Raw genomic sequence first — 14,195 nt, 5'->3', positions numbered from 1 at the left:
ATATCGACCTTTTCCGCAATTGGTAAACGGTCCATTTTAACACGGGTAATGTATCACGAAGCCAGTACGGCCATCTTGGATTTGTAAGATACGACGTATCCCCCCTCAAGATCGGAATACATGCAGAAATAAAATCCGCTTCATATTCCACGCACTTTACGTTAGGTATACTTGCCGAACAAATGAGGCAATAGTTTTAAATAAATGACAACATTTCTGTTGATATTTTTATCACTTAGCATGCATTTCACACAGTGTCAGGAAGATCAAAATTATGCAATATTCCCAAATATATATAAATTACCGGATTACTTGTAATTTACTCGCCAGATACTAACAAAATAAGTAAACCCAATTTATAAATAAAATTATATTTCTAATTTTTAGAGCAAAACACCTTCTCAAACTAGTAGTTGTATGTGGTTTATTTTGGGCTTCATAAAATTGCCTGCCTTTTGCAAACGGAAACCACAGACCAAACCACGCGATCTTTGTGACCCAGAAAGGCTGAAGGAGGTTATTACCAGAATACAGGTGGGGCATATGTCTCAGTTTTAATGTTTTCAACAATCAATAAATTAACTAGTTTACGTAACTAGTATGTAAACCAGTGAACTACTTATATATTCATATTTTATTAAAATAACTGTTGTTAACACTTCATTATTTGTTCTTCACTCCAACATACACACACACACAGACACACACACACACACACACACACACACACACACACACACACACACACACAGTGTGTAAGGGATAGACGCTGAAATATAAAGATGTTTTCATGGTCAGATATTACTTTTAATTGTTACACTGAAAAAAATAAAGAAATATTTTTATTGACAAATGGTATGTTTCGTTGTATACAAAAGTTTTTAGTAAAAGTGCACCATCGAACGTCATATATGTTATTTTGAAAATCTGTGCCATTTCTCCCGGATTTACCCCATAGTTCACCACATGACTTATCTGTCTTTTATCTCCATATTCTAAATTCGTTATTTCTTTGTAGCCCAATCCTGGGCTCAATATCCGTTTTATGACACATGTACAGTACTATATACATATTTCATATTTAGCTTTCTATTCAGTGTCATGTAGTTAATATGTCGTAAATATAATTTATTTATGTTTTAATCAAAATCGATTTATTTTCATTAAAAACAGCCAATGCACCGAAAGTATAGCAATGGTAAGAGATAGAGAGTTGGGTGGGATCCTATGTCTATAGAGTGCAGAAGACATTTTCCTTAATTTTCGCTTGTCTCTGTTCCTTACGAGGAAATTGAATGTTACAGACATCTCTTGGAGGAAATTTAATTTGTTTTCACGTGATGTACGGTTTTTTATGATAACATGAATATTTTTGAAGTGATACAGTATGGGAGTGGGTGTCTTTGACGTTTTCGCAGAAGGGCAAAGAATTGCTAATATTCAGCGCATGTAGCACCGATACTGCTCGTCGGAAAATCAAATGGTTCAAATGGCTCTGAGCACTATGGGACTCAACATCTGAGGTCATTAGTCCCCTAGAACTTAGAACTAGTTAAACCTAACTAACCTAAGGACATCACAAACATCCATGCCCGAGGCAGGATTCGAACCTGCGACCGTAGCGGTCTTGCGGTTCCAGGCTGCAGTGCCTTTAACCGCACGGCCACTTCGGCCGGCACTGCTCGTCGGAATAACACACCGTGTTAGTGCATGTTGGAGGAAATTATGTAAAAAATCTGTGGTAAGATCTTACGTGACCAAACTGCTTAGGTCATCGGTCCCTAAGCCTTCAGGCTACTTAATCTGACTTACGCTAAGGACAACACACACACACCCATGCCCGAGGGAGGACTCGAACCTTCGACGGGGAGAGCCGCGCGGGCCGTGATAACACGCCTAAGCGGAAATTATGTCTACATTAATTTTGTGCAAAGTGGTCATCTTATGAAACCCCATAGTTTTCGTAATACAAGTGAAAAACTGAAAAAATGGTGAAAAATATTGATTTTTTTTCATTGTTAGTTCCTAAGCCGTACTCCAAAACGGCAGTAAACATGGAATTGGATTCAGAATCCCAAAAAAAAAAAACATATATAACCGCTCTCAAAAGACTTACCGCAATTACCAGTTGACCGGCCTGAAATAAAAAGACCAGGTTTGAAAGAGGAGTCAAGGTCGAATTTTTTCATGTCAGGCAACTATTCTCATCGTTTCTAGACGAAGGATTTAGCTTTTTAAACTGGTAAACGCTGAAGAAGACAAGTTCGTTCCATAAATACTATTCTCTATCTTTCATGATATTGAAAAGTATCCCACTAGCTTGAAAATCATTCCTGATGTAAAAAATATTTCATTTGATTAACATTTTGAAAGAAGGTTGCGCAAAGTAAATGTTAAAGCCTTAGAGCCATTTACTGACTTTTGTATTTAAGGTACCTGAAGACATAAAAGTGGATGGAGAGAGTAATCAAAGGAACAGAAAAATAAATATGCCATTGAGTGGAATAATAGACAGAGTGTACAAAAATGTATGGAACAAAAATGGTTCAAATGACTCTGAGCACTATGGGACTCAACTGCTGTGGTCATCAGTCCCCTAGAACTACTTAAACCTAACTAACCTAAGGACATCACACACACCCATGCCCGAGGCAGGATTCGAACCTGCGACCGTAGCAGCAGCGCGGCTCCGGACTGGAGCGCCTAGAACCGCACGGCCACCGCGGCCGGCTGTATGGAACAGATACCTTGTACGAATACATATAATCAAGTCCTCATCTCGCAGACTCTCTCATCATTTGCACTGAAGTTTTCATAGAGAAAGCATACTCAGAGTTAAGCATCCAGTCGACGATGAGATGAACAGAGAGAGAAGACAAGTTCTGCTTGCACAGTCCACCACCCTAGTGCGATGACATAGTTTCCAATCGTACATTGCAATGGTTTAAAAGAATACATCCAGTTCCATTTGCATTGTCAGGAATCAACCCATGTACTTCCAGATTTAGTATTTCTTTCTTATGTTTGTCTTTGTGAAGACACATTTTAACGTAGCACTGGGAAAATATAAAGCTGAGGTGGAACGTACGTCAACCGGAGAACATAATTGTAAATTATTCCAACCTGAGATCTTCTTTAGTGTAGCAGTTCCAAAACACTAATGTCTAATGAACTGAGAGCTGAAAACACACCACGCGTTTCCTGTGAATGGCAAACATAGCGATTATTTTCTGTTTTCTGGGATGGAGGCAACGCGTAACTGGTCCTTGGCTAGCTGCGCAAGGGGAAGCACGCCTGCGCTGAGTGGAGATGCGTAGCCCTGTGACGTAAGGCGCTGATCGCTCGCCAACGTTGCGTCCACCGCTGCCGCCGCGCCTGCAGTCCGCCTATAAAAGCCGGCCGCCCTAGCCACTGAACACTGTCTTGTCCACTCAGACGCCGTCAACATGTTCAAGGTACGTCTCTAGCTTCTGGTCAATCAGTGAGTTGCAAGAGTTGTTTGAAAGAGCACGTTAACGTCAGCAACACTGTGACAGATCTCTGGACGACTCAAGTGACAAATAGCAGAGCATCTGTTTACTTGAGTAAGATCTGGAACAGACAAATTCTTACACTAGAGGAAAATTTTATGAAAATAGTTTTGTAACAAATACCGATCAATTTCGCTTATTGCCTCTGCAGGGCTGATAGGAGAGATAGTTCCAGATGTGTCGGCACCGACTTCTGTATCTCAGAGTTCCTTATTTGTTCCTGACTGAGCTATTTATTTTATTTCTTACACTTTTCTGACTTACGGATTCTTATTTCTCATCTGTCCATAACTGAAGACGTTTCGGTTGCATGTTGTTTCAGGAATGTACCAAAACTTAATCTCAAGTTATAGCACCATTTAATGTGGCCTAGTGTGCATACGATTTTATAAATTTTACATTGACTGAATGTTTCTAATTTTAGGTTCCAGAGCCAATTTTGTATCATAGAGCAAAATGAACGGTCTAAAATGATGATGCCGCACAAAAGTAGACTTCACTGAAATACGTGTTTTTAAAGGACATACTTTGTATATCAACGTAATCGCAGGAGCTAACTCAAATTGGATAATTTGTCTTGGATAACAAACTCCAAATCTTGTGCTGTTTCATGTAGAACAAAAAGTCACAGTGATACTAAATGTCTTCTTGAAATATGGCATTACAGGCTAGTTGAACATTCTGTACAGCTGGTCAAGCACTATCAAGCTTATTCGTACTCGTGCATAAGACTTTTGTTCTTACAACGTTCTTCCCACTCATTCAACGAGTTAACATAACTGGCTTTACCACTGTAATTAGTATATCTATGCAACAGATGTACAGGTTTACGTTGTTCATTTTCCACAGCCTTATTAACAATACATGGAACTTTCAACCACTTTGCTCATTTTATCCTAATCATGGATAGAATGTGTTGCTCATAAATAGAGAGAATAAAAGAAGTCATCAGATGTTTTAAATATAAAATATCTGAAAGGTACTCCTAACCTATAAGAAAAAACAGACTTTAGAGCTATTTTATAATAAGACTGATGGGTGCAATATGTGTTAACAAAGTTGTGATGTTTTCTTAGAATGGGGCCTAATGGTTTGCTTCAGTGTTTATTCAGACTCGAAAGACAGTGGTAACTCAACACTTTTCCTGTCCTACAGATTGTCCTGGTGCTGGCTGTGGCCGCCTGCTGCGTGAGTGCCGCCCCCAAGGCCGGCCTCTCCCCCCTGGCCTACTCCGCCCCCCTGGTGGCCGCCGCCCCCGTGGCCTACGCCGCCCACGCGCCGGCCGTCGTGACGGCGCACAGCTCGCAGTACATCGCCCAGAACTTCAACGGACTCGCCGTGGCCGCCGCCGCCCCCGTCGTCGCCGCCGCCCCTGCTGTCGCTGCCGCGTACCACGCCGCCCCTGCTGTTTATTTCAGATAAACAATTACATGCAACCACTTTACAAGGATAAATAAAATCAGTTTAACTGAAACTGGCGTGTTCATGCTATTGCTTTTGTAAATATTCATTCGTCCTACTTCCTATACAGCCTCTAAAATAAATACGATAATTTCACAAGTTAAGTGTCGCCAGTTGGATGACGTCATTACCACCCAAAATGCTTTGTACATCTGCCTGTGTGGATTTGCTATTCAGAAGTGCTAATTAATCATAGACAGGTTTGCCAAGAGGTGCTCTTCCCAGGCAACACTTTCAAAGAGAACAGGAAAGAATCACCCGATGATCAAAACCAATTACAAAAAGATGTAGACAAGATATATGTATGGTGCGAAAAGTGACAATGAACCCTAAATACTGAAAATTGTGAAATCATCTACATGATTACTAAAAGAAGAAGCTTAATTTCAGTTACACGATAAATCGTGCAGATGTAAAGGCTGTAGTTTAACTGAATACTCAGCTATTGCAAATATGAATAACTTACACTGGAACGATCAAAAAAAAATCAAATGGCTCTGAGCACTATGGGACTCAACTGCTGTGGCCATAAGTCCCCTAGAACTTAGAACTACTTAAACCTAACTAACCTAAGGACAGCACACAACACCCAGCCATCACGAGACAGAGATAATCCCTGACCCCGCCGGGAATCGAACCCGGGAACCCGGGCGTGGGAAGCGAGAACGCTACCGCACGACCACGAGATGCGGGCCTGGAACGATCGCATAGACAATGTTGAAGAGGAAGAAAACTAAAGAATGAGATTTGTTGGCACAAGGTTTAGAGCAGAGGTTCCCAAACTTTTGTTTGTCACGCCCCCCTTCTGCCGAAAAGAAAACTTCTGTGCCCCCCCCCCCCCTAAAAAATATAGAGATTTTTATTAATTATCAAGAAACTATTGAAAAATTTGTGATGGTGACGTCATGTAACATGGTGGACTGTTAATGTATCGAGTCATCAGTCTAGTGATTATAAGCCACTCCTAAAGTAAAGAAAGTCCATGGTAAACAAGGAAAAATATTTGCGACCTTTGCAGATTAGTGGATGTGGGTCATTATTTTCAGTTGAGTGTAGCTTATTACTTTCACTCACTATCAAAAATAGTCACTCAGTCACGGTGTTAACGAACATCACAGATTTGTACGCCTATAGCGCTCCCCATTGTCATTGCGCATAGGTTGGCATTTATGTCAACGACGACAGTTACCGAACGGCGACAAAGGCCCAGTTACCAGAACCAGACAAAAAATAAAAAATAAGTTTTACGAAATAATCGTGCAGACTACACAGAACTTTAAAAACTGTGAATAAAACAAATTCCTTACCTTGATTACATTCCCTTGCTGCACACCATTTCTTCACCAGTATACGATTGTAGGACTACTCTTTGCTTGCCATATCTAGGGTAAACTTTCGCTGTGTCTTCATCCAGAAGAAATACTATTATTAGTTGAAATAACATACCACACGTAACATCAGAATCCATAAGGATCACACGCAGTATTTATATTTAAATCAGATTCACTATGTTTATTTTATATTGTTTCTTCGAAATAGGTTTTTATAATTTTACAGTATTACCTACATGTAAGGATAGTTAGGAGGAAAATAACAAGTTCTCTTATAATTTGACGTATTTATTATAAAAATATTATTTCCACACACATATGGCAAGAAACAAACAAATAAATCCATGTGAAGGATTAGCTTGCATATTTTTTTACAAGATTTTGAATTCTTGGCTGAATAGTAGAAACTGCGCAACGTAAATCATTGGCAATACTGAGTTTACTTCTAAGCTTATTTTTTATCGCCACTACCGCTGAAAATGCTCTTTCGCACAAATAAGTGCTTGAAAATGGTAAATACAGTTTCAGTACTTGTTCTGCTGTGCTGGAATACTCCGTGAGATATTTCACCCAAAATAAAGGCTTATCCATCTTCTCAATGTCATACTTCGCTGCAGAATCATTTTTTATTTCTAAGACTTCCTCTTGTAGTGTGTCTGGCAACGCATCCACGTCAACGTGAAATGGATCCGTCGCTAACCTATAATAAATTTTATCATCACAACTGTTAGGGAAGTATCGTCGGAATTCATCAATGAGGTGCTGCAAATGGTTCGATATTTTACTCTTAGTATCAGTATCCTTAAAATCGTTTTGAAATCGGGCTTCTTCCAGGATTCCAAACAATCTGGGAAAGCAGGAATAATTGCAGGCTAAAACTTTACGTTTCCATAGTTACAACTTATCAGTAAACGCTTTGATAGCAACTCGATGAAAAATTATGTTTGACTTTCCACCTTGTAATTTCCAATTAATGTGTTTAAATATTCGAAAATATCTGACAGATAAGCCAATGCAACATGAACACCGGGCGTTCTAAATTCCACATACAATTCAGTTTGTTTGTTATTTTCCAAAAACTGCATCACTTCGTCTCGAAGTTCAAATAATCTTCCTAGCATATTTCCTTTTGAGAGCCAGCGTACTTCTGTATGAAATAAAAGTGTTTTATACTCTGCTCTCAAGTCTTCACAAAGAGCCGTAAATAACCTGGAATTTAAAGCACTCTTTTTAATATGATTCACGATTTTGATGCACAATTTCAAGACATCATTGAGTTCCTTTGGAAGTGTCTTACCTGCCAATGCTTGACAGTGTGTTACACAGTGGATAGCAGTAACACTAGGATTTTTTTTCTCTGACCATCTGCACGAATTCTGAATGACATCCAAGCATTGATGGGGCGCCGTCTGTGCATACGCCTATCAGTTTCTGCCATGATAACTCATTTTTACAAAAGAATTCAGAGACGTCTGCCATTATATGAATTGCTTTTGAAGTTGTCTTTAACTCTGTAGAAAATAGCAACTCTTCTTTAATTGCTTCATTTTCTATATAGAGAACGAAAGCTAGCAGTTGGCAACAATTCGCAACATCGGTACTCTCGTCTAACTGTATTGCGAAAAACTGCGAATGTTTGACGGCCGTAACTAATTGATTTTGTATGTCTTCGGCCATATCATCAATCCGACGTTTCACAGTACTGTCAGAAAGCTGTATTTGAGAAAGTTTTTGTTTACTTTCTGACCCAAGAACAATATCAGCAGCTTTCAACAAACAGGGTTTGACTAGTGTCTCTCCGATAATATGACTTTTCTTGGTCCTTGAAATAAGTAGCGATAACTCATACGAGGCTTCCAACACCTTTTCTGATGTCTGAGCGAAGGATCCAGCAGTGTCCAACTTCATTCGTTTCAAATTATCACATTTTGCAGCAAAAAATTCCTTCGGCTTCTCTTTCAATGCACCATGCTTTGCCCACAAATGGCGTTCCAGACGAGATGGTCTCATGGAATCATTGTTCAGTACCTCATAGCAAATAACACATTGCGGCTGGTCAACAGCATTTTTTTGTATTGAAGCAAAACCGTATTTGATATAATCATCATTACATTTTCGTTTTTTCACGACACTCATGGTGAAGTAAAAAGAAAACATGAAGTTAACAGTATAATTTGGCACTAACACTGATTTTACTGAGGCACAACTGTGAAAGATTCAACGTGATTTCAGCAAAATCCAATACATCAGATGTGTCAGCAACTGCAAACAACCAACTGAAATAAAGGAAAGCTACTGTCGTCTGTCGGCACCTCAGATGAGTGCCTGTGAGGAGTGGGGCGAGGAACGGGGAAGCCCAGCCACAGCGCAGGTTGTCAGTGCACTGTCTGTCTGCGACCTGGTGGCCGAGCAGGGCTCTTGCTGGTCAGAAACGGGCTTTTCACGGATTAGGGCGGAAACAGCCACAGGCAACCTAAGAATTTGCTACCTGTTCTGTGGTGCTGTTCTGAGCAGTGCAGCCTGGGGTTTTATGCGAAAATCGTTTTCGTGCCCCTATCTTTCGTTACTTATAAACGAAACGTTGTAAGTTTTGAGATAACATCAATGAATTGGTTGTCAAATTTCACAGTAATTAAGTAAGGTCATGGATACACCTCACACGTCGCTGGAAACTGTGCACAGTGCCAAGCAGTTATCTCTGCACTCGTACCAAAATAAGGCATCGTCGCAGCAAAGAACGTACACTAATTTCAAACGAAATTATGCCGTATTTCAAAAAGGCAGAAGAAAAGTAACTGTTTTGTCGGATAAGTAATCCGAATGAAAGAGCTGTAGTATTGACCGCTCGAAAAAAAAAATGGCCTCACTAATGGACTTCATTGTCTACCTAGCTGGGTTATGTTTCATTGTTAGCATTCACGACAATGTTTCCAGAACGGCGTGAAGTACGCTGCTCAGAACGAACACTTGTACTAGTTTCGCATTCACGTCGTGCACATTTTTCTGATGACAAAGGGCATAACCCTGGCGTCCAAATTACGAACCCGCCGCCATATTTGCAGTTACGCAGTATAATTGATTATTACTCTGATGAACATAGCCTACTACGGCTAAAAGTTATAACATGATTACGTTTAGTTCATGTGAACAAATGTACGGAATAGTTAATACCTAACTTTTCTGTTTTCCAATTGTCAGAAGTAAGTTGTTTACAAATCTGATATATTAGAATTAACGCATATCGCCTTCGTAATTTTGAGAGTTTCTGTGTGTGACATTCTAAACGTGACATTCTAAACGTGATCTTCAAAAGCTGTATGTTCTAGGATAGGTTATTGAGATAGGATTGTGGGAAGTGGGACGCCAAACGATTGCATTTAGCACCATAATCTATCATTAATACCTGCACATTCATTTTTATCAAAATATCGATATTAAAAAGAAATATCAGGTTTATACCGCTAATTCTACCCGCGCCCCCCTTGCAACATCATCACGCCCCCCCCCCCCCCCCCCAGTTTGGGAACCTATGGTTTAGAGAATGACAACTGTTCTACTAAAAAGAGTTTTTACACCATGCTTGTCTACCCTCTTCGGAAGTACTGCTGCGCGGTGGTAGATCTCCATCAGATGGGAGTCACAGGGGACATCGAAAAAGTTCAAAGAAGGACAGCTCGTTTTGTATTATGGAGAAATAGGGGGGTGAGTGCCACAGACATGGTACGTAAACTGGGATGGCAATCATTAAAACAAAGGCGTCTTCGCTAGTAAAATCTCTATATACAACTTTCTCCTCCGAATCCGAAAATATGCTTTTGGCGCCCACCTTGATAGGGAAAAATGATTATCATGAGAGAATAAGAGAAATCAGAGCTCGCGCAGAACGATTTAAGTGCTCTTTTTCCCGCACGCCGTTCAAGAGTGGAACTTTGGAGAAATTGCTTGAAGGTGGTTCGATGAAATTATTGTCAGTTGCAAAATGGTTCAAATGGCTCTGAGCACTATGGGACTTAACATCTGGGGTCATCAGTCCCGTAGAACTTAGAACTACTTAAACCTAACTAACCTGAGGACATCACACACATCCATGCCCGAGACAGGATTCGAACCTGCGACCGTAGCGGTAAAGCGGTTTCAGACTGAAGCGCCTAGAACCGCTCGGCCACACCGGCCGGCCTTGCCAGTTGCAGAGTTATCACTTAGATGTAGATGTAGATGTAGATGTAGATGAAAGAGAAACATTATAATTCTTCTTAAAGTAACCTCGATGAACAATTTCTTTCACGCCTTAAAAGAGCACGCTTGTCGCTAGATAGTACAGAGCTAGTATTATGTGAGAATCCACCGCTGACGTAAGCCAAGCCACAGCAAGAAGTGTGTACTTGCCAGGTGGTTGTATGGACTCATTTCATTAAGGTGGGTCGACGTAGAGATATGACAAATGGAAGAAAGGAGCTACCTTGCTTGGCTGTAGCCACGACCACACCATGAATTAAGTTGTCCAAATTGTAAGTACGTTAACGTGGACTGTCCAACACGTCTACGGGGAATATGGGACCACTCGCACACGTGCAACATGACGTAAAAGCTCGAACTGTTCCCAGATCTCCATTCAGATCGATATGTAGTGCAAATCCTAAAATGTGTTTCAGAAAATAAATAAACGACGGTAAATCATTACGTTAAGCCTTCGAAACCGCAACTGAAACATCGCTCAGTGGTAGTAGCAACAGTAGGTGTGTTATGGTTATTTTTGTTGTTGCTGTTGTTGTGATGGTGTACAGTCCAAAGACTGGTTTGATGCAGCTTTCTACGCTAGTCTACCCTCACTTCCCGTCTGCATAACTACTGCAACCTACCTGCTTCTGAACCAACTTACTGTAGTCAGACTTCGGTTGCCCTCTACACTTTTTACCATCACATTTCCTTCCATCATCAGACTATTCATTGGTGCCTCGGGGTTTATCTTATAAATCGATCCCTATTTTTTATTCAAGTTTTGGCACACATTTCTCTTCTCCACAATTCGATTTAGTACCTCTTTATTATGAAGCCATTTTCTCCACAATTCGGTTTAGTACCTCTTTATCATGAAGCCAATTATCCATGTAGTATTGTCTTCTCATGTGTACCTATTTACGGTTTTATAAATATTGTGCATTACGTGGAAACAACATATTGCCTCAACAACCGGATGCACGTCTTAGAACAGATGTTAATTCAATGAAAAAACGAGTTCTTGTCAATGGGTGTGCCTGCGAAGGTATATTTGTAGCTGCGTAATATTTGAATCACATGGTTTAATCTACAGACTCTAACCGACATAAACGTGACACGAAAAAAGCGGAAGATACCAGCATTTTTTCCTGTATAATTCACCTATTCAGGTCCCGTGTAAAGGGAACTCCTCGTCGAGGTCGACGTAATGGAGTACCACTATAGTCCCAGGAGAATAGAATGTTAGTGCACGTAATACCGTGGTGGAGTTTCAGCTGATTTTGAAGTATAATGAGCTAAAACAGACAAGGAGTGAGCAAGTGTGAGATGCATGACTGGTCGGTTCCTAAGGCCGCTACCTCACCTCGTCTCCTGGGATGTGTAGCGTGAGACCGAGCACTCCGCTCGCTGTCAGCCTTCGTATTCGCCCATCGGGAGTGCAGCCTCTAGAAATGCAGCCATGTCTTGTGGAAAATAATAGTAGCCAGCGTATATAATACAGGAAAAGTGGTGTCTACAGTGAGAGAAGTGTTACGTCTGTTCTCTTGTTCATTATAATCATAACATTTGACGCTTTATATTAACAATGGAAACACGGGAGTTGATCAACAATTCATTATGAAGAAGGAACTTCAATGCATAATTTAAATATTGGTTTCTACAATGGCTCAGTTAAACGCACTGTTGGCCAATAAAATGGCAACACGATGAAGAACAGTAAATAATGAAACTTTTTTACTGTGTGAATACAGTACGGTAGAAAAAATTGCAGGCATATTGAGGGTAACAAATTTAGTACACATAGCTCCCATCTCTGACACTAACAATAGCCGTAACACCGCTGGGTATCGAATAGAACTGACATTAAACGAAAGATACTTCGTTACATGCTGTTTCACTTATACGGCAGAGTTCATCATAGCAGTGGCTTGAGAGTTCTGGCGTCCAATCTCTGAAAGTGCCATTATTAAAAATTTCCAGTGGATGGCAGATACAGAGGTCATGTTGACAAGTATGTGAAATCAAACACCTTTCAGCCGTCTAGTTTCCAAACTTATTTTATTTGGCTACCAGTTTCGACGATTTAATACGCCATCTTCAGGTCCTTGACCGACGTGTAGGAAGATTCCACCTCGGGTCTGGTCAAAATAGGGGCCAACAATACTGGTATTAGTAGATTTCTTCTTGCTATAGTGATCACTATCCTTCAGAATGAGATTTTCACTCTGCAGCGGAGTGTGCGCTGATATGAAACTTCCTGGCAGATTAAAACTTTGTGCCGGACCGAGACTCGAACTCGGGACCTTCTTTGTGGGACTGCGCTCAAACGCGAATGATTTGCACATCGTTGTACATCCCAAATTGACGTTTCTCATGGAATTGCAATTTTAATGGCCAGCGGTGTAGCTGTGAGGGGCCTTCAGTAAGTAATGCAACAAATTTACTTTTCTCGCCCTCGGTTGAAAAATGTGTAATTTGTTGTGGGATAGCGTGGAATATTCCCTCTTTAACTCCAAAATGACGCCTGTAACAGAGGTACGTTCCAAGCAGAGAGCTGTTACTGAATTTCTCTACGTAGAAAATCAGAGCAGCTCATATATTCCTAGGCGCTTACAGAGCGGTACGGAGACTTGGCAGCGAACAAAAGCACGGTGAGTTGTTGGACGAGGCGTGTGTCATTATTGCAACTAGGTCGCTCAAACCTGTCCGATCTCTACGTGCTGGCAGGGCACACACAGCCATAACTCCTGCAATGTTTGAACTTGCAAACACACATTCGAGGTTATGGACGGATCAGAATTGAACACCTCTTTGCACAACTGGATGTCTCTGTTGGTAGTGTTGATACACTCGTCCATCAGTTGCGGTACTCACAGATGGGCGCCAGTTGGATTACTCGACGCCTAACGGAAGACCAGAAGGAGCAACGAAGGACCACCTGTTCGGTCCAATGAAGGATGCACTCTAGGGGAGCAGTACGCGAATGACAGGGAAGCTATTGATGCAGCAAAATGTTTGTTCCGACATCGACCAATAAAGTGCTACCATGCGCCCACACTGGCCCTCCCAGTAAAGTTGTGTAACACCGTCGCAATGGACGGAGATTGTGTTGAAAAACGTGTTTTTGTAGCCAACAGAGTGTACAATCATATGATGTATTGAAATCCTTAATAAAACCAACCTGCTTTCAAACAGAAAAGTGATGCATTACTTATTGAAAGTCCTTCGCACTTTAATGAAGAAAATTAAAAAGGAGAGTACACACTACCTCTTTGCCAGTATGTGTCAAAATCTGTCTAATTTGAAAGTTAATTTCTACGACGATATTTTAATATTCCTAGAAGACAGTATTGCGATCGCATACTAAACATTTTGGAGTACAAGTACTACAAAGATACGTCATGAACACCTGTTACTTACGTCCTGCGACCAAGAAGTAAACTTGAGAGCACTTATTATGTCAATGGTAAATGAGTCGTTAGAAATGAACGGGTCACTTCTCGTTCACAATTTTCTTTATTGACTCTGCCAAACACAATACGAAGACATGTGGAGAAGTGCAATTCTAGGAAGTAATTAAGAATAGAGATAGAGAAGGTATTGGAGAAATATTCAAAAATACTCATACCAAATGGAATAGAAATCACAGAAAGTG

General features: G+C 40.6%; 1 protein-coding gene across 1 annotated transcript in view; it reads left to right on the top strand.

Annotated features, from left to right (window-relative positions):
- Positions 1-14,195, top strand: part of LOC126252395 (cuticle protein 16.5-like) — a 31,942-nt gene that overhangs the window by 13,529 nt on the left and 4,218 nt on the right. Inside the window, exon 3 of the mRNA XM_049953286.1 lies at positions 4,686-4,889. Within this exon, the coding sequence (XP_049809243.1) occupies positions 4,686-4,889 (204 nt within the window). The remainder of the gene's footprint in view (positions 1-4,685; positions 4,890-14,195) is intronic.

Source organism: Schistocerca nitens, chromosome 4, assembly GCF_023898315.1.
Source record: "Schistocerca nitens isolate TAMUIC-IGC-003100 chromosome 4, iqSchNite1.1, whole genome shotgun sequence".
Lineage (NCBI taxonomy): Eukaryota > Metazoa > Arthropoda > Insecta > Orthoptera > Acrididae > Schistocerca > Schistocerca nitens.
This window is presented reverse-complemented; position numbering and strand designations above follow the sequence as displayed.